The sequence below is a fragment of the Leptonotus elevatus genome, chromosome 16 (assembly GCF_054856555.1).
Source record: "Leptonotus elevatus isolate MCC_2025b chromosome 16, RoL_Lele_1.0, whole genome shotgun sequence".
Lineage (NCBI taxonomy): Eukaryota > Metazoa > Chordata > Actinopteri > Syngnathiformes > Syngnathidae > Leptonotus > Leptonotus elevatus.
This window is the reverse complement of record NC_141254.1, coordinates 9,431,953-9,449,986: the sequence shown is the minus strand read 5'-3', so window position 1 is coordinate 9,449,986 and position 18,034 is coordinate 9,431,953. Positions and strand designations below refer to the sequence as shown.

Below are 18,034 nucleotides of genomic sequence, written 5' to 3'. Positions count from 1 at the left end.
CTTGTTTCACATGAGACTTGATCAAAAGCTAAAATGCTAACAGTTGGTATGCTAACAAATTATTATGTTGCTGTTGTTTGTGTGTGTGTTTTTTTTATTAAGTTTTCAGAAATCTTTAGCTTGTGAAAGACTATCGAATGTACCATAACACGGCAAAGTGAAATGGAGTGGTAACGCGGACCTCAGGGGGTTCCTCCAAGGCGCAGCGAGCACATGCGGGCCCTAAACAGACGGCACACTCTGCCTATTGTGTTGTAAACACTCGTCGTCTCGCTGCCGTATTGATCGGCTGATCCTATCAGCTCGTCTGCGTGTGCCGACTATTTACGCACGCACCCACATCAATGGACGACGTGATGACTAAACACATGACGTGGAGACACTCGCGCTATCGTAGAGCGACACCAAAAGTGGGATGCGGATTCATAGGGCACTATCGGGGACCCATCAATTACTCTGCTATCACTATCATGATTATGACGTGCCCCATCATTGTGTGAGTGTTGTCACACTCCGAGCATTCACATTCATGTGATGTTATGTTAAAGAGCTTTGTTGGTGTAAAGACGAGATGGTGTTCAAACTGATAATGGGGTTCTAAACCAATTTTGGGCCCAGCTAGCAGTTTATTCAGTTAGGCTCAGTTTATTTAATTTATCCATCAACTCATTTAACCGTTGTACTTTATTGTAATGTTTCCATTCATCCATTTTCTGTTACGCGTATCCTGTTCAGGGTCGCACAGAATTGGAGCTTACCCAGTTATGGTCAATATTACGATAAAGCGCCTTTAGTGTCGTCATCAGAATCACTCGGTGGTCATAAAAATGTAGCAGAATAATCAAACTCAGAGGAGAGGTTTGAAATATGTACACATTACGTACATTGTGTTCTCAAAAAAAATGCCTACATTTTTTTGATTACTCCAATCAAAATGCATCAAGCAGTTCTCTAAAAAAAAAAAAAAATTACAAACTGCAAAGATAACTATCAGCCTCAATTCCCACTTAGTGACAAAGTGAAAGCGAGTGTCATTATTCCACGATATATCAGGAATCTCTAGATGGAAAATTACATATATTTAGCCTGATAGCATTCCGCATTATATCAAGAATTTCCGGCTAGAAAATTGGATGTCGTTAGCCTGATGGCATAAAAAGTCATTTTTAACACAATGTTATCAAATCGATATAAAAATACCAATGTGCTTGGTAAAAAAAAATTCTGAAAACTTTGAAATAAGGCTGAGGCAACTATGTTTTTAGGCGGATTACTTATTATTATGCAGAAAAATCGATGATGTAACCGAAAAATGTGTTCCTGTTGTCACTGTAATGTTAATTATAAACTAGTTCTAGTGTGTTTTCTTCTATTTGCATACATAAAACTGAAGAACACAATTCATTTGTATACAATTTTTTTTAATTCCAAACAAACTTCCATATGACATCTTAAATTACAAATACATTAAAAACAGTCATAAATACAGCTATTGACACAGCGGCAGACATTTCAAATCATGAGATAGACGTCAGAGTCTGCTGGAGGACCAGCGAGTCGAGGGGCAGCTCCTCCATCAGGCTCCCCAGCAGGTGAGCCTGGAAGGAGTCCAACTCCGCTGGCTGCTCCTCCTGGAACTCCAGCAGAGGAGCGCACCTGGTCTCCAGGTCAGCGTAGAGCGAGGACGAGGAGAAATGTGGAGGGTTGGCCGGAGAAGAGGGGAAGAACACGGCATGATGATGATGATGATGATGAGGAGGAGGAGGAGAAGTGCTACAGGTGTCCCACTGAGGCACCACGGCTCCTGGCGAGTAGACAAACCCCTGTGGAGGAAGAGGAGGAAGCAGGGAGGACTCATCTGGGACCTGCATGTACACGGAAGGCTGAGACGAGATATGCAGGTCTGACGGGGCAGAAAACTCTGGACTGCAATGCATGCTGGGACATTTGGGGCTGGGCTCAGACGAGGAGTCGGACGAAGAGTTGCGACGTTTCTTGGTGGAGGTCACGCCGTCGGTTTTCCTCTTCCTTTTGCGGCAGAAGTTGCCGTTGTCGAACATCTTGTCACAGTTTGGGTCCAGAGTCCAGAAGTTTCCTTTACCTGAAACATGAAAGATGGAAGTTAAGAGTGAGGTTGCAAACAGTTGGAATTTGCCAAATGGGGTTGGATCTTGATAGGGAACTGCAATATACTGTAGTTGTGGGAAGACTCATTTTACCAGATTTTGTACCTTCACAAGCGCCCTCAGAGAGGAAAACCGGTCCTAAAATGTGCAATTCGGGAGGTGGAACAATTGGACCTTCACATTTTTCTGCTGGTGTTGGTGACCAGTATCGTTGTCGTGGCTGTCACCATGGGACTACTGGGTGAAAGGTTTCACTTCTAAGCGTTATTGGAAATTATTTGACGGTGTTTCTTCATTAAAGTACGGATCAGGAGCAACTGGGGATTCAGTATCTTACTGGAGGACTTTTCGGTATGGCCACAGGATCAGGACCTCTCTCTCAGGATCAGGATCGATCACCTGAGCCATTACTACCGTTACTATTTCTGTTACTGCTATGGCTAATTTTGTGCCTGTTGGTGCTTCCGCTTAACCAGCAGGTAAACGAGTCCCAGAACTCTTTTACCTACCATTTGAGTAGAAGAACTTGCGGTTAAAGCCAAGCTGTGGCAGGTTTTTTTTGCCTTCGAGACCTGGATTTGCCACCTCTGGTATCTTCTCTCTGGCCTCACTGTCTCTTCAAATCAACCATACCGGACCAAGACAGATTGTCTTCGAGGTTTTTACCTCTCATGTGCTTTGAGACATCTTCTGTGATGAATTTGCGCTACGGGAGTGTAGCGGAAGCTCTCCACCCTTTGGTAACTCTAGTTCAGAGAGACTCAAGATGGCGTGACCTCGAGTAGGGAACTCACCTGGATTGTTCTCCTCCCGCGGAACCTTTCGGAAGCAGTCGTTGAGCGACAGGTTGTGGCGGATGGAGTTCTGCCAGCCGGCCTTGTTGCGACTGTAGAAGGGGAAGTGCTGTGAGACGTACTGGTAGATCTGGCGTAGCGTCAGCCGCTGCGAAGGCGCGCTCTGGATGGCCATGGCGATGAGGGCCGAGTAGGAGTACGGCGGGCGGGCCAGACCCAGCATGCCCTCCGGCGAGTACCAGGGCCCACCAGGGAGGAACGGACCCTGGAGGTTGTAGATCTGGTGCTGTTCTCCGCCGGGCCCGGGGAAGGGGCGGAGGTCTGGCCAGTGGCACGGCGGTGAGGAGTGGATGGGCTCGGGTGGCGGTGGGGGGCTGTAGAGGCTGAAGTCGCAGAGATCCACGGCCAGAGACGGAAGCTCCTCCCGGGGGAGATGGCAAAGCGGCACGAAGGACGCCATGATGATGCTGTTGAACACACGACACCTGGCTACAAGCTCTTTACACCTGCACTTATACTCAGATGCCCCGCCCACATGCAAGCTGATTGGCTGCTAGGACACGCACACACATACACACACACACACACACACACACACACACAGTGGTTGTTTTGAGTAAGGGCATCTTGAATTCCTGCCCTGGGGCAGATGACAATGACTGATTGAATCTCTTTTTACGGTTTCAGTCGTTACTCAGTTGCTCATCCCAGATTTTTTTTCAAACACTTCAAATCCCCTGACATTAATATATTATTTAATGAGGATGTACTATTTTTCATCTTTCTCATCAATGTATGACAACGCTACTAAGTAGTTTACACAATGTAACTGTTAACTTACTTTTTGGTATTTCACATTTTTTGCTGTAGGATTTTTTTGGGGGGAGGACCACATACAGAATAATGGAAGGTTGTTTTGATTTTTGTTAGACATTGATTTTAGCGTGTTTATTATTGTTTATATATTCTAGTGAATTTGATCAACTGTTGCAAGGCAGCTTTCTGTTAAATGTGGTAAGGCAAATAGTAAAGGATTTTTAAAAAATATTTTGGGGTGGTCCACGGACGGCCCTGTATCACTCTAGAACCCGGACCCTTTAAAAAAAAAAAAACTTTATGTGAGGATCAAAAATCTATTTTTGCTACTAAAATTTAATTATATTTATTCACCACAGTGTTTTGAAGAGTAATTGTTATTTTAGTCGTAAATAGTTTATTTGTATTATTGTATATTTAGAAAAGATGTACAGTATATAAACAAATTTAGAAGTTGTAGTGGCACCTATTTTTTGACACCCTCACTTTTCATCACTCTTTTTAATATGTGCGGGCTGCCGAACATGAGAGGCCGAGCGGCAAACGGCCCTCGGGCTGTAGTTTGGACACCCCTATGCTTAAAGAGGCAGTGGCAAAAGCGGCTACAGGAATGTGGCCTGTGACCAAACAGTCTCAGGTTTGATTTACCCTGACCGGCGTGAGGACACGCGTAATATGTCAATGAGCGTTCTTATGCAGATGATTGCAAACGGACAAATCCAGTGTCACACAAGAATGACAAGATAAACAAATACAGTGTTTATAATCAAGCTGAACATTGCACATTCTGATCTTGATATGAGAACAGCATTTTGGACTAACCCCTCAATCTGTGAGCGCCGACGCGTGACCGCTGCTGGACTGCAATCTTGCAGACAAAAGTGACGCTTGGCCTTCGTTATCAGTTCATATTCACACCTGCGACACTGCTGTCTGGCGCTCGTTTTCGGGGACCCTGAAGAACCAGTGACGTGCGCCCGTGCGTCAGTTGGCGACAGCGTGGAATCGGCAGCCGGCGCAGACAAAACAAAACGGGCTGAGCTCTAACTGATGACTGGGATTATACGGGTCCCAACCATGTGTGTGCGTGCGTTTGTTTATAAGAGAGTGACATTTCTTAGTAACCAGTAGACCATAAGGAAAAAAACAAAAACATGAATATCCTCCTGCACCACTACGACTACTAATAATAATATATCATTGTAAAACTAAAAGCTCACTTCATTATACAGTGGTGCCTTGAGATATGAGTTGAAGTGACCATACTTGTGACTAAAGTCACTCGTATCTCAAATCATCTCTCCCCATTGAAATTAGTGATTGACCGATATGGTTGTTTTCAAGGCCGACACTGATGCCAATTATTAGTAGTCACGGAGACCGATAACCGATATTTCAAGCCGATATTCATCTGCAGTAAAAGAGAAAATGCAGGCTTAAAACAAAAAACGTTTTCTTTTAATTTGAAGCAAATAAAGAATTGTCAGCTTTGTTTAAAAATGATCATATAAATTGCAGGGAGCTTCCAGTGTCATCAGCATATGTGTTAAACTAAATTAAAAACTAACCAATAGTTTGCTAAAATTTTCTACTGTAGTTTTCCAAAATGTCACCATCATTTCTTATTTACTTATTAATAAAAAGTATAGGGAATTCCCAGTGTCAGCATCATTTTTGTGGAAATTTAAATCTATAAATGAAGTGCTTCCTCTATAATGTAGCAAGGTTTCACATGATCTTCGCAGATGGTGAAAATTTGTTTGAATATTGAAATGTCTTTGCGACAAGTAAAAACTGTCTACTTTATATAAAAAAGAAAAATATAGTAGTACCGTAATAAAATAGAATTAAAAAAATATCAAATAACCATGGATGGAAGGTCACAACCGCCACATAGATGCTAATTATTAGCCCATGTTCCTATTGAGTTTCCCATTGTGGAAGCTGTAATTTCACATACAAGTCGAGTCACTCGTATCGCAAGGCGCCACTGTGCAATATTGACTCTTGAGCGCTTGGATGACAAAAAGCGACCAAAAACCTACATGAACATCAATTGAAGCAGTTGAAACCAGAATGAGTCTAAACTGTTTTGTAAGACCCCATTTGGGATCCCTGCGGTCCAGTCATGTAAATCCCGGCCGGTTCTGACAGCAGACACTGGTTCTGCTGGCCCGGGCAGCGCTTCTTGGCGTCGATGAGGAGCAGATGACACTGGGAGTGATAGTTGATCATGTCGCACACTGATGAGAAGGACTACACACACACACACACACACACACAAACACACAAACAGGTGGCACTTGAATTCATGACAGGGAAGTAAATATGTTATCAAATGTGAGATTGGGTTTACCTCCTGGGCCTTGAGTCCAGTTCCGAGTTGGAATTGCTTGTCCTCATGGCGGATCTGGATATTGAATACTTTTTTGTGGTGGAGGACCATCAGTGTGTACGGCTGGTTGGACTTTTGGTGGGAGCTGTCCCGCACCAGGTACGCGCCGTCCTGCACATGCGCGCAAACACGCGTGATGGGCTCAAGCATGGACAATAAACCCGTTTTTGGTTCAAGTTTTGTTTATGGGCAGTATGAAAAATACATGTAAACAAATGCATTATATAGAGAGCAGTGTGTGTGTGTGTGTGTGTGTGTGTGTTACCTTGCTGACTTGTTTCAAGTACCCCTCAGCTTGACCCCGAGTTACTTTACCAACATACCAGCGAGGGTCCATTCCCTATACACACATGAACGCACAGTTTCTTTCTTTAATGTGATTGATTGAATAATTGCATGTCATTACAAAAATGGATTTTAAATAGATCGTTGTTATACGAGAACTGTGATATCAAGGCAAGCGCAACCTGTTTGGGTGGAGCTTTTTGTGGTGGAGGATGAAAGCGGTCCGGTCCAGCAAAGTTGCTCCTGTTATCTGCATAGGATACACGCGCATACACACACACATTCACCCAAAGAGGACATTTTGTCGCAAGTCGAAACGCGCCGTTTAAATCATCGACTGAGGTGAACGCAATAGTAAATTATGAATTACAGTAAATATTTGTAAAAAAAAAAAAGATGTCCAGGTCATAGCAAGCTAGCTGAGCGTTCTTTGAGCAAACTAGTGTACAGCAGAAGACTCCCTTATGTTTTTTTTTTAACTCGTCAAATGTCATCCTGGTGAAGGCTGCCCCCTAGTGGCCTTATCAGCAAACATGCAAACTGTTTTTATTTTATTTTATTTACTTACCTGCAGGATAAACGTTGAGAGACCCAACAGAAGTGGCACCAGCAGGCAAACTTAGCAAAAAAAACAACAACTTTGTTGAATAACGTATGAAATTGTTATATAGTGGATATAAAAAAAGTCTACACACCCCTAATCAATTGCTAGGTTTTTTTAATATAATAATTTTTTTTTAGTCCAAGATAAATCATTTCTACGGAAGCGTATTGCATTCACTTGGAGGGGGGGGGGGGCCTTTTCATATCCATAAGTGACTTTCTACCTGTTTCCATGGCGACCAGGGGGTGGCAGGCGTGCTGGAAAGAATATAAACATTTTCAGTGTTTTTATTTTTATATATATCATCAATCATGATTGGATTGAATAAAAGTGAATAATTCTCACCATCACTCTGTGTTTGCTGAAAGGAGAAAAGATAAAATATTTTAAGTCTAGAGATCATATTTTTTCAATCAAAATCAAACTTACCTCCCTCATTCCGTTAAACCTGTAACACCAAACCAAGAAATCATTTGATTGTCATTCAATGATGAATTAATTATGAGTGAAATGAGGTTAGGCCACCTGCTGGCAGGAGGCGGCCTGACGGAAGAGTTGCTCATGCCGATGGAGGTCGAAGAACCACCAGGAGGGGGCCCAAGAGGCTTAGACCTACCGGGGGGATCCGGGATGTCCACCTGTGGCCTGAAGACAAACGCGCTCATAAACAAATTAAGCCACTTTCCAACAACAGGATCTCCATTCTGGCTGAACTCTTATCACATGCTCACAGTCAACAGAGTCATGTTGACTTCCTGTTTTTACAAAGTTATGAGGACAAACGTGCGTGTGGGTGTGTTACTACCTTCGAGAGTGTGCAGATGGCTGTAACATACAAAAATGACATTAGAGGATGAGGGAAAAAAAAGAGAATAACATTGAAACTTCCAAACTGTCATTTTAGTGTAATTATCTTTAATTATATAAGGACATGCTGGTAAGGCCTAGATACACCAATCCGACGTCGGCCAAATGGGCCCAGACACGTCGCGTAGAAAAATGACGTAAATACCGCACTGACCCCGACTATTACATACATTCAGTAGTAATAGTAATTCCCCTCCATACCATCGGCGGCGGTAGTCATTATTCCTAAAGTTTGGCTTTCATACCTTTGTCGGCATACCCTTAAACGGTAATATCATATCATGCCAGTGTCTCTTGAACCAAAGAGACAAAGTCATCTTCCCGATCTTCTGTCCAGACAAACATTGTACGTTCAAATGCGGAGGGTACAGCAGGGTGACGATGCGCAAATTGCCCAGGCTTTCTATTAGTACCGTTTATCCGTGTTCGTCACTTTCTTTTCTTGCTCCGTGCGCTGATTCGCTAGCGAGCAGCCAATCACAGTGATTAAATGCCCCGATGCCGATTCAACATGTCGAGTTAGCTGAAAACGCCCCCTCCCCGACGTATTCCAACTCGGTTCGACTGTACGACAGTATACACTGATCAGACGGCGCATGCTGTCGGCCCAACGCTGTCCGACGTTGGATTGGGCTATCTAGGCCGATACACATACGCATCTTATAAGTGAATGTAATATGGTCGAAAAGTTGATTTATTTCAGTAGTTCAAATCAAAAAGTTGACTGGAGCTCTTAATGTGTGTCTACATGTGCTTATACTGCCCCCAGGTGGCCGCAAAGGCCACTACCAATACCAGAAGGAGCAGCACTATGTCCATTGAAGAAAGAAAGAAAAGAAAAAAACTGGCAAAAGCTGCGTTATTCTTTACATACACATTAACTCATTCACTGCCATTGATGGCTTTAGACGTCAAAAATTCATTATAACTATTTCTATTAGTTTAACATTTTTTCCACTTTTTTAACAAGAGTATGAAAACCTAGAAAAACGTTTTTATTGTACATTTAGAACAGATATTGATTAATCATGAGTTAACTATTGAAGTCATGCGATTAATTACAATTAAAACTAAAACTAAACTAATTAATTGTAATTAATCACATGACTTCAATAGTTAACGCACGATTAATCACAAATTTGATATCTGGTCTAAATGTACAATATTTTTCCCCCCTAGGTTTTCATACTCTTGTTAACAAAAGTGGAAAAAAATGTTAAACTAATAGAAATAGTTTAAAAGTCTATAGCCGTCAATGGCAGTGAATGAGTTGGGTAAAAAAATAAGTATTTTCTGGATAGTGTTTTGTCCCCCCCCCCCCCCCCCAAAAGGTGCCCTAAGAATGGTTAACAGTTTTCAAAATGACTTAATGTAATTACTATAATAATAATAAAATTATATATATATATTATATATATATATATTTATAAAATACCCACCTTCTCTTCTGTGTTGGGACCTTTAAACAGAAGAAAAACAAATGGGTAAAATGTTAACCTCGGCGATAAATATGTTATGTGGCAACAAAATACCTCGAATGGGAGACGAGTTTCGGCCTGGTTTGTTGCCACGGAAGATCTGAGGGGGCCCCGGAAGCACTACACACGATTGGTGAATTGGAATATCAATGAAATTGATGGGATCCTGATCAATTGAATCAAATGATTCACGATACTCCTCAACAGTAATGGCTCACATTTGCCTGGTGGCGGTTGTCTGGCAGAGTGCGGCGTGTGGTCACGACCGGGCAACGACTCACCCGGCTACAAAATGCGTTCATGATATTGTCAAATGTCATTAAGCGTGACACAAAATCAAACAAGCTGTCATGAATATGTTTCCGTTCACAGGTTGGAGTCTCACCAAACGGGGTGGTGACAGTGGAGGAAGCGGAGAGACGGGTGGGCGCAGGCTGACTGCTGGTGGTGGACCTCTGGGCGACACTTGATCTGAGGGTGGGTGGATACAGAAATCACACATTCACTTTACGGACATGTTGAAAATTAAGCCACAAGAAGGGTTACCATGGAAACTTTGAGGCCAGTGTTAGAATTTTTTTTTTTATGAATTTGGGGCATATTCCCGCCTGTACATGCCATAAATCGGTACTGCTAATTTGGTATAAGTGTTCCACGCTATTTGCAAATGGAAGATTCTAAAAGATAATGTCAAAGCACTACTTTTATTTGTGCATCCTTTTTGCCTGAGTACAAAAATAGTGAATGGGTGAACACATTTTTTTAATTTGCGAATGCCAAATATAGTATAAGAAATATGAAATGACAACAAAATGCCACAAGATGGCAGCAAAGCACAACTTTTGTTAAAATAAACTACTCAACTTCCTTCCACATAGTTCATTAGCACATAAGCCGTAAAGTTCTAGTTTTGTTCTTTAACTCATTCACTGCCATTGACTGCTATAAACGTCAAAAGTTCATTTTAATTATTTCTATTAGTTAAAAAAAAAATCCACTTTTGTTAACAATTGTATAAAACCTAGATTTTTTTAATTGTACATTTAGAACAGATATGAAATTTGTGGTTAATCGCGAGTTAACTAGTGAAGTCATGCAATTAATAATTGTTTTTGTTTTTTTAATCGCCTCTTGCCTTTCATTTTTAATGAATGAAAAAATGAATTTATGGCAGTAAATGAGTTTAAAAAAAAGAGGAAAATATGACAGCAAAGTAATATTTGGGCATGGAATTTTCAGCAAATAACTAATAAAAAAAATCCACGATAGTTGATTATGTGAATGCCGAACCACAAACAATATTTCAATGCAGAGCCCTTAACGCAGATATTTTGTCATTTCATGTAAAGACGGAACAAATCCGTTGGGCATCCTACCAACGTAGTCGTCTTCAGCGCAGGGCCGGGCAGGGAAGAGCTTGTGAGTCAGCTCCTCCGAAGGTTCGGTGGGAGGCGGCTCGTAATTGTCGGCCCAGTCCGTGTCGTCGTTAGCTGCGTCATCATCGTCGGCGCTCCTGCCGCTGTCCTCGCCGCCGCTGATCGGATTCTCGTAACCAGTATCTTCGTCATCCTGAGGAGTTGTTTTGAAGCATGTCCTTGGTGTTAGTTTTCAGGTAAAGGTGGTCTAACCGAAGATTTCTTGCACTCACAAACTCATCATCGTCCCAGCCTTCATTATCAGGAGCTGTTGGAGAATTATCATCATCATCATCATCATCATCATCATCATCATTATTATTTCATTCCTTCTTTTCAAAATATTCTCACCAGAGGGGAAACTGAAAGGAAGTGATCCAGCACCAGGAGGCAAACTATCAAATAACATCAAAAACAGAATGCATGAATTCCTTTCACACTGAAAAGCGGAACCTTTATTAGCATATTTGGACTTTCTACCTGTCCCCATGGCGGCTCGGGGGTGTCGGGCGGGGGGGCAGAGTCTTATGGAAGAGGGGGGAATGTGTTGAGTTTGTCATTGTGTGTATGTCGGAAGGAGAAAATAACACGAATGAGATGCTTGGATTGCGTAGATAATAAAACCCGCGTCAAAATGAAACTTACCTCCCTAATACCATCAATCCTGTAACAACAAATCACACCAAAATGATGAGATTCTCATCCAAACTAATGACTGATTATGAGTGAAAAGAAGCCGTCCGACAGACCGACCAACCTGCTGGGAGGAGGAGGCTTGACGGATGAGGTGCTCCTGCCGATGGAGGCCGAGGAGGAAGGAGGTTTGGACCTGGCGACACAATCCGGGACGTCCACTTGAAGCCTGAACACGAACCCAAGAAAATGTTCGACATCTATGAAAAAAAACACAGCGTTTGTGTTTATGCATGTGCTTACCTTCGAGAGGGTAGGACCGGCTGTAACACAAAAATATAATAAAATATATAAAAATAAAATAAAAATTAAGCCGTTCATTCGTTAAGCTGTAGATATAAAAAGCAATAGGTTCGCACTAAGGGAGTCATAATTAGTGCGCTAATTTTGACGTCACTAATTTTCTAAATTTGCGATTAATGACCGCCCCTTACTTGGAAAGCCTGTACTGGGGGAATTCCAGTCGCACGTCCACGTCAGCATTTAGCAGTAATACATTTAATAAAAATGCATATATTTGTTACAATTTTAAAAATGTGCAGAATTTCACAAGTTACTTTATGTTAAAGATTAGCTCTTAATATGAAAAGAAAAATGCACTGAGCTGTCACCGTTTTACAAATGCAATTATGCCATCTAGTGGCAGAGTAATGACCTCAACACAAATCAATATCACACTTGTGTTTTACAGTACATCTTTTTAATTTTAACTAATTAATAATGAAATTACTGTGTCAATAACTAAAAGAGGCAGCCATATTTCTACCCCCCCACACACACACACACACTTTTGTATTATTATTATGAAAACTTTAGGGGGAAAAATATTGTACGTTTTATTGTACATTTAGAACATATCAAATTTGCAATTAATCGTGAGTTAATATCTATTGAAGTCATGCGATTAATTATGAAATTACGATTAAAAAATGTAATCGCCTGACACCCTTAAAAAAATTTAAAAAAATTATATATATATATATATATATATAAATAAATAAATGGACCAAGTTAATAGAAACAAGTAATTTTATTGTGTTGAACTTCGTTCAAGAATATGAACACTCACCTTCTCTGGTACATTAGCACCTGCGAAAACAAAACAAAATCTCTTAAATTTGCTTTAGTTTTAGCTTCATTATGATGACTGCAAGAGCTCAAAGCATTTCATTTGATTAATTAAGCACATTTTTGAGTTTTCCAGTACAGTCGGGAAGGACCCTGGCCTTTGAAGGTAGCGAAATGGCGCTACGTTGGGGTTTACCTCGAATGGGAGATGAATTGTGGCCCGGCTTGTTGCGTCGGAAGATCTTCGGCGGTCCCGGAAGCACTAAAAAATATATAAATCACAGCATGATGCAATAATGAGACATTGAGGCTGACCAATCACTGCAAAGCAAAACTTGTCACATGACTTGAACGTTCTATTTCTAATATCTGGAAAGGTCAGGATTTTGTTTGTTTGTTTGTTTTTTTACTCACACTTCAATGATGCTCGTCTAGAAGAGTGAGGGGAGTGATCTCGACTGGGCTCAACTGGCTGCACAAACAACAGTAATCAAAATCTGTCACTGATTTAGATTTTCACAAGATCAGTCATCAATTATTCTTAGCAACTTACAGTTTTGAGATTTCAACTAGATGGGTCAATATCACAAAAAAAAGTGCCTTTGCTGTAATCATCCCAATCATTCAACCATCATTAAAATGTAGTCAATAAGTGCAGCTGTAATTGTCCACCCTGTCAGTTAATGGTTAAATGATATTATATCAACATTTTTTGTACAATGTTTTACCATCTACAACAAGTTTTTTGATCAAATATTTAATTTCTAGTCATTTGGAACATTTCGCATATGGCCCGGAAATGACTGTCCACCCTGTCATTATGGCGTGTTTCCATTATTTTATATATTTATATACATGATTTTTGCATATCCCACACACTGCTCTGCCAACTAAAGTGTGTCCACCCTGTCATTGTCCACCCTTCAGCAAGTGATTGAACATAGCATTTTTTTTTTTACACGGTTTTAACCACAACGTGTTATTTGATCAAGTGACTCATTTGTATCATGTGTATCCTACTTTCATGATCATATTCAAGATTTTGCATGTGTCCCTGAAATTGCTGTCCACCCTGTCATTTTGGGGTAAGCGCCCCATTAAGAAACCCTCTGACTCTGACGCTTTTCAGTGACATTGCGACCAGCATTTTGTGTTTCTTCAATGGAGTGGTATAGTTTGATGTTGTCAAGCTTTACATGTCCACTTTATCATAGTGAAATATTGATCCCTTTCAGAAACTCTAAATGTATTTGGTAAACAATAAACAGTCAGCTTGCTCATAAAATGCTACCATTAGCCAAAAATGTCCACCCTGTCATTGTCCACTCTGTCAGCAACATTTTGTTTGATCAATATGCATTTCCAACAGCATGTATCTACTTCATAAATTAAATATGAATTCATCGAAAAATCGGAACTTTTGGAAGAGAAAATGGGGAATTCTCAAAGGCGCTTTATGGTGATATTGAAGTTCAAATATTGAAGACTCACTACCAGAGGCGACATCGCCGGACGTGATGCAGGGGGTGCGCGGGGGCACACAGCAGGCGGGGCACCTTTGGATGACGCACGATTATCCTTGCCATCTGCAGGGCCACACAAAAGACACATTCAAGTCAAAGTAAGGCTGGTCGCCATGGTAACAGATTGAAAAGATATAACAATATAATATACAATATAACTTCTGCGCCAAGTCCTCCAAAGGTTCCGAGGGGGGAAGTTCGTAATGCTCAGCCTCGGTGACGTCCGTGTCGTCGTTGGGTTTCTCGTAGTCGCTCTGGCTGCTGTCCTCGCCGCCGCTGTTGGGACTCTCGTAATCATTGACGTCATCATCGTCGTCCTGAGACACAACATGGCGGCAATTAAGTCGTTGAAAGATCAGCCCGGGATGGATGGATCAACTTCTTGTCAACTTACAGAATAATTGTCACCCGGAACTGTAACATCACGAGCTGTCAAAGGTAGAAGATATCTTGTTAACAAATAACAAGTCACCAACATGTAAAAAAATTGGAGAATTCCAGGAGGAATACGCCTTACTTGGCGAGGTCATCTAAAACATACACACGCACAAATAGGAAATGATCTGCCTCGTGCCACTTTCTGTAGTAATACAATATTACTTGCAGAAAAACTAAAGATGATATAAGGTTATAATTACCATATAATACATTATATAAGTACGAAAGCATATATATTTGTAATCGTCCCAATTGGGTTTTTTTTACACTTAAATTAAACAATACACATCTAGTGAAAATTAACACAGTACTGGAACTACAAGCATTGGACTATTAAAAAGTAAAAATTTCCCCATACACCCAATTTCTAATTCTAGAAACATTTTCAAGAACTTTTGGAGTCACTATTAAAAGTGCTTCTTGTTGAGACAAAAAAATGATTCTAAATTCTGATTCTGCTTTATTTTTAATTGGTTCCATTGCACAGTGAAACGATGCCCCCTAGTGGCTATAAGCGGTATAGCGATTACAACACAATAGTTCTAGTTACAAGTTTAAAAGTTTTACCTGGCTCATGAAATTTAGGTGTCATGGTTCTGTGATGTTGAAAAAGAACATGCAGTTAATTAGCATTATTTGCCAAAGCAATATTTGTCAACAAAACAACACAGTAAAAAAATAATTTCGCACAATGTAAAAAAAAATACATTTTGTGTATCATGATAAAAAAAATATATATTATTGTGCTGCTCATTCCAGTCAATGTGTGTGTGTGTGGTCTTGTTTTTGAGACATAGTGGGGCCAACATTTCGGGATTTCACAGAGTTGTGGGGCCCACCCGTCCATGTGGGGCCATTCTGCTGGGGCCCCCCAAGTTTAGACCTCTTTTTGAGGATCAAGACTTGGTTTTAGAGTTTAGGTTTCAATTGGGTTATGGTTGAGGTTAGGGTAAGGAATAGGGGTAGGGGTAGGCAATCATTTTTGATGGTTGGGGTTAGGGGAAGGGGGGAGGAAATGCATTATGTCAATGAGATGGCCCCACAAAGATAGTAAAAAATATTGTGTGTGTGTGTTGAACATCAGGGGGAGTAAAATAAATACTATATGTAGATTGAATGATGAAACGCAGAAGAAAACTTAGCTGCAAAAATCTTATTTGGTGTGTTTTCTAAGTTGTTTAAAGGTGTAATATTGATGCTAGTTTCTGCAGCCTGTCTGTGCTGCTTTTCATTATACGTTAGCATAAAGCTATCCTACTTTCATAAGACAACATTTAAAGTTGTATAGACAACGTTGTGTCTTAATCATATGAGGATACATTTATTTTCACTTTTACAAAATAGGAACTCACTTTTTACCAAACAGGGTTAGGGCTCGTGGTTCTTCCTTCTTACTGATGTCAGCACTCAGCTTGGAAATAATCCTGTGAGGACACACAAACACAAAATAAATTTTCCTTCATTTTACAAGTAATACTTGGGGGGGGCTTACGGTGTATGAAGTTTAGGGAATTTCTGCAGGTCATTCTCACTCAGGTTCTGCAAATAGAAAATAACATCACGTACGCTTCAACCAATTCAATTCCTTTGTAACAGATTTTTCCCAGCTGCCCTTGAATGCATCACGAATAGTCACAGGCAGTTTAAGATGAGTAAAATTACTTTTCTAACAAATTAAGAAGTAGTAACGTACACATGAAACTGTCAAGGTTTTTGGATCTGCCCAACCTTACCACAAATCGCTTTCCGTTTATGGAGTTCTTCAACACAGTTCGATCACAGTCGGACAGATTCATCTGCAACACACATGAGGCAAATCTCCTAAACGCCATGTCACCGTTTCGTAACCTTTGTGGAATACATCAACAGGTCAAGGAGAATTGACCGGCTGGCTGACTCCAAAGTCAAATGAATGACAGCTCCAGCCAACCGAGAAATGATGAAGGCAACGATTGATCGTTCATTGCAATTCTTTCGTGGTATTGACATTAGGACGAGTTCCAAAGCAAGTCTGACCTTCCTCAGGTAGTCGGCCAGCTGCTGAGGGCTCCACTCCATGACCTTCGACCGGGATGGCACTCGGCCGCAATTCATCCTGCGTGCTTCCTCCTCGCCGCTCAAGACTTCCCAGTAAGTTATTCTGGAAGGGCCTCAGAATCAAGCTGCCGTGGTTCCTCTTTTAGGTCGCACCCTCAGCAACAAATTAAAATCGGTCTCATCCAGTGGTCGGCTTCCTAACTGAAAAATCTGTGAAAATCGTTCTGACGTTTTGGCCTAGGTCGACATTTGAAAGTGCAACCAAGATGGCTACCTTCTTTCTTCCTGCCTCCTTCACTTGGTGTGTTTGTCAATGTCGCTTGCACTTGCTCTTTCTTTCTTAACCGCAGAGGAAGTGACTGTGCAGAGGGGAGGACGCGGGAAGACGAAGGCAGCATCGTCCTCCTCCTCCCCCTCAAGTCTCTTCACCGCAAAGCAGAAGAGCTGGCGTGTGACTGACGGCACTGAGTCAGCGGCCCAGACCCATCACAAGGCAGATTTATTTAGCTTTAAGTTTCAGGAACTTTTACTTCTTTGCCTGCAGATTCCCCGTTAGATATTAGCTTGATTTTTCTTTTATTTTTCTTACTTATCCTCTTTATTCGCTGAAATATCATCTAATTGTTGCTCAGGCCAAAGCCTGTGTTACTAAATGTGTTACTTTGGCGCCATCTGGTGGAATCCTGGTTGTTAAGTTTAATTCATTAATCATGATTATTTACATCTGCATATAGTAAATAGCAAATGTACTTTGACATTACAATATTTCCTTACATTTATTATTGTATGTAAATGCTAAAAGGGGAATTTAATGACTTTATAACGTTTGTGTAGAGCTAGTGCAGTATTTGTTTACCAGTGTGCCAAATCAGTGTTATCATGTTATTCCAGCTAATATGTTAGCTAATTGCTAGCAACTGATGAGCCTCGTGAAAGGTTGTTTGTTCATGTAGAATAATTTATGTACTGAATACAGTGACATTACAAGGCGACAGGAAGTACAAGAAGTAAATCTGAAGAATGAAATAGTACAGTATTGGGTGAGCTGAAATGGCTCGTTTGTGGTTTCGCACCGGTGTTTGCCCTCGCATTTGGGATTGTCGTGGGAGTGACTTTCCAGTGATCTCAGTCACTTGACAAAGATGATGACGTTTTGACATTTAGAACGGCGGAAAATGTGTTCTGTTGCTTTGTTGACAATGAGTTGATCTTAAGTAAATAGAAACATGCTGCAAAGATTAGTTGCTCTACTTGCGTTACTGCTCCGAGTCTCTTGGCTTCCGTGCTACCCACTGGTAAAATAAATATACAAAATCAAAAACAATGTTTGAAAGAAGCTTTTTTGTTGTTGTTGACTGTTTTATATTCGTGGCCCAGAAATGTTTTTTGTTATACACACGAGAGTACTATGTTAGAACATTCTAATAACTATATATATATATATATATATATATATATATATATATATATATATATATATATACACACACATATA

At 40.8% G+C, this 18,034-nt stretch overlaps 2 protein-coding genes across 4 annotated transcripts; both read right to left on the bottom strand.

Annotated features, from left to right (window-relative positions):
- Positions 1 to 1,517: 1,517 nt before the first annotated feature.
- Positions 1,518 to 4,661, bottom strand: LOC147160642 (forkhead box protein I3-A-like). The gene is made up of 3 exons (XM_086057592.1): positions 4,559 to 4,661; positions 2,921 to 3,387; positions 1,518 to 2,101 (listed from the first exon to the last, which is right to left on the bottom strand). The coding sequence occupies exons 2-3, from the start codon at positions 3,378 to 3,380 to the stop codon at positions 1,518 to 1,520; spliced, it is 1,044 nt and encodes a 347-aa protein (XP_085913718.1). The 5' UTR covers positions 3,381 to 3,387; positions 4,559 to 4,661.
- On the bottom strand, positions 4,473 to 16,956 carry lcp2a (lymphocyte cytosolic protein 2a). 3 transcript variants are annotated; one of them, XM_086099148.1, is made up of 32 exons: positions 16,519 to 16,956; positions 16,236 to 16,298; positions 15,995 to 16,041; positions 15,855 to 15,926; positions 15,070 to 15,098; positions 14,459 to 14,493; positions 14,216 to 14,381; positions 14,033 to 14,127; positions 12,956 to 13,013; positions 12,738 to 12,803; positions 12,543 to 12,562; positions 11,717 to 11,736; positions 11,538 to 11,642; positions 11,426 to 11,444; positions 11,261 to 11,304; positions 11,132 to 11,175; positions 11,014 to 11,048; positions 10,742 to 10,934; positions 9,751 to 9,836; positions 9,584 to 9,650; positions 9,420 to 9,485; positions 9,327 to 9,346; positions 7,826 to 7,845; positions 7,546 to 7,665; positions 7,450 to 7,468; positions 7,366 to 7,381; positions 7,244 to 7,277; positions 6,985 to 7,034; positions 6,599 to 6,666; positions 6,397 to 6,471; positions 6,093 to 6,242; positions 4,473 to 5,992 (listed from the first exon to the last, which is right to left on the bottom strand). In XM_086099148.1, the coding sequence occupies exons 1-32, from the start codon at positions 16,594 to 16,596 to the stop codon at positions 5,819 to 5,821; spliced, it is 2,154 nt and encodes a 717-aa protein (XP_085955274.1). In that variant the 5' UTR covers positions 16,597 to 16,956; the 3' UTR covers positions 4,473 to 5,818. The 3 variants fall into 3 exon arrangements, with proteins under 3 accessions (XP_085955274.1, XP_085955275.1, XP_085955276.1); XM_086099149.1 differs by having other exon boundaries at positions 14,036 to 14,127; XM_086099150.1 differs by lacking the exons at positions 15,995 to 16,041; positions 16,519 to 16,956.
- Between the last annotated feature and the right edge of the window lie 1,078 nt (positions 16,957 to 18,034).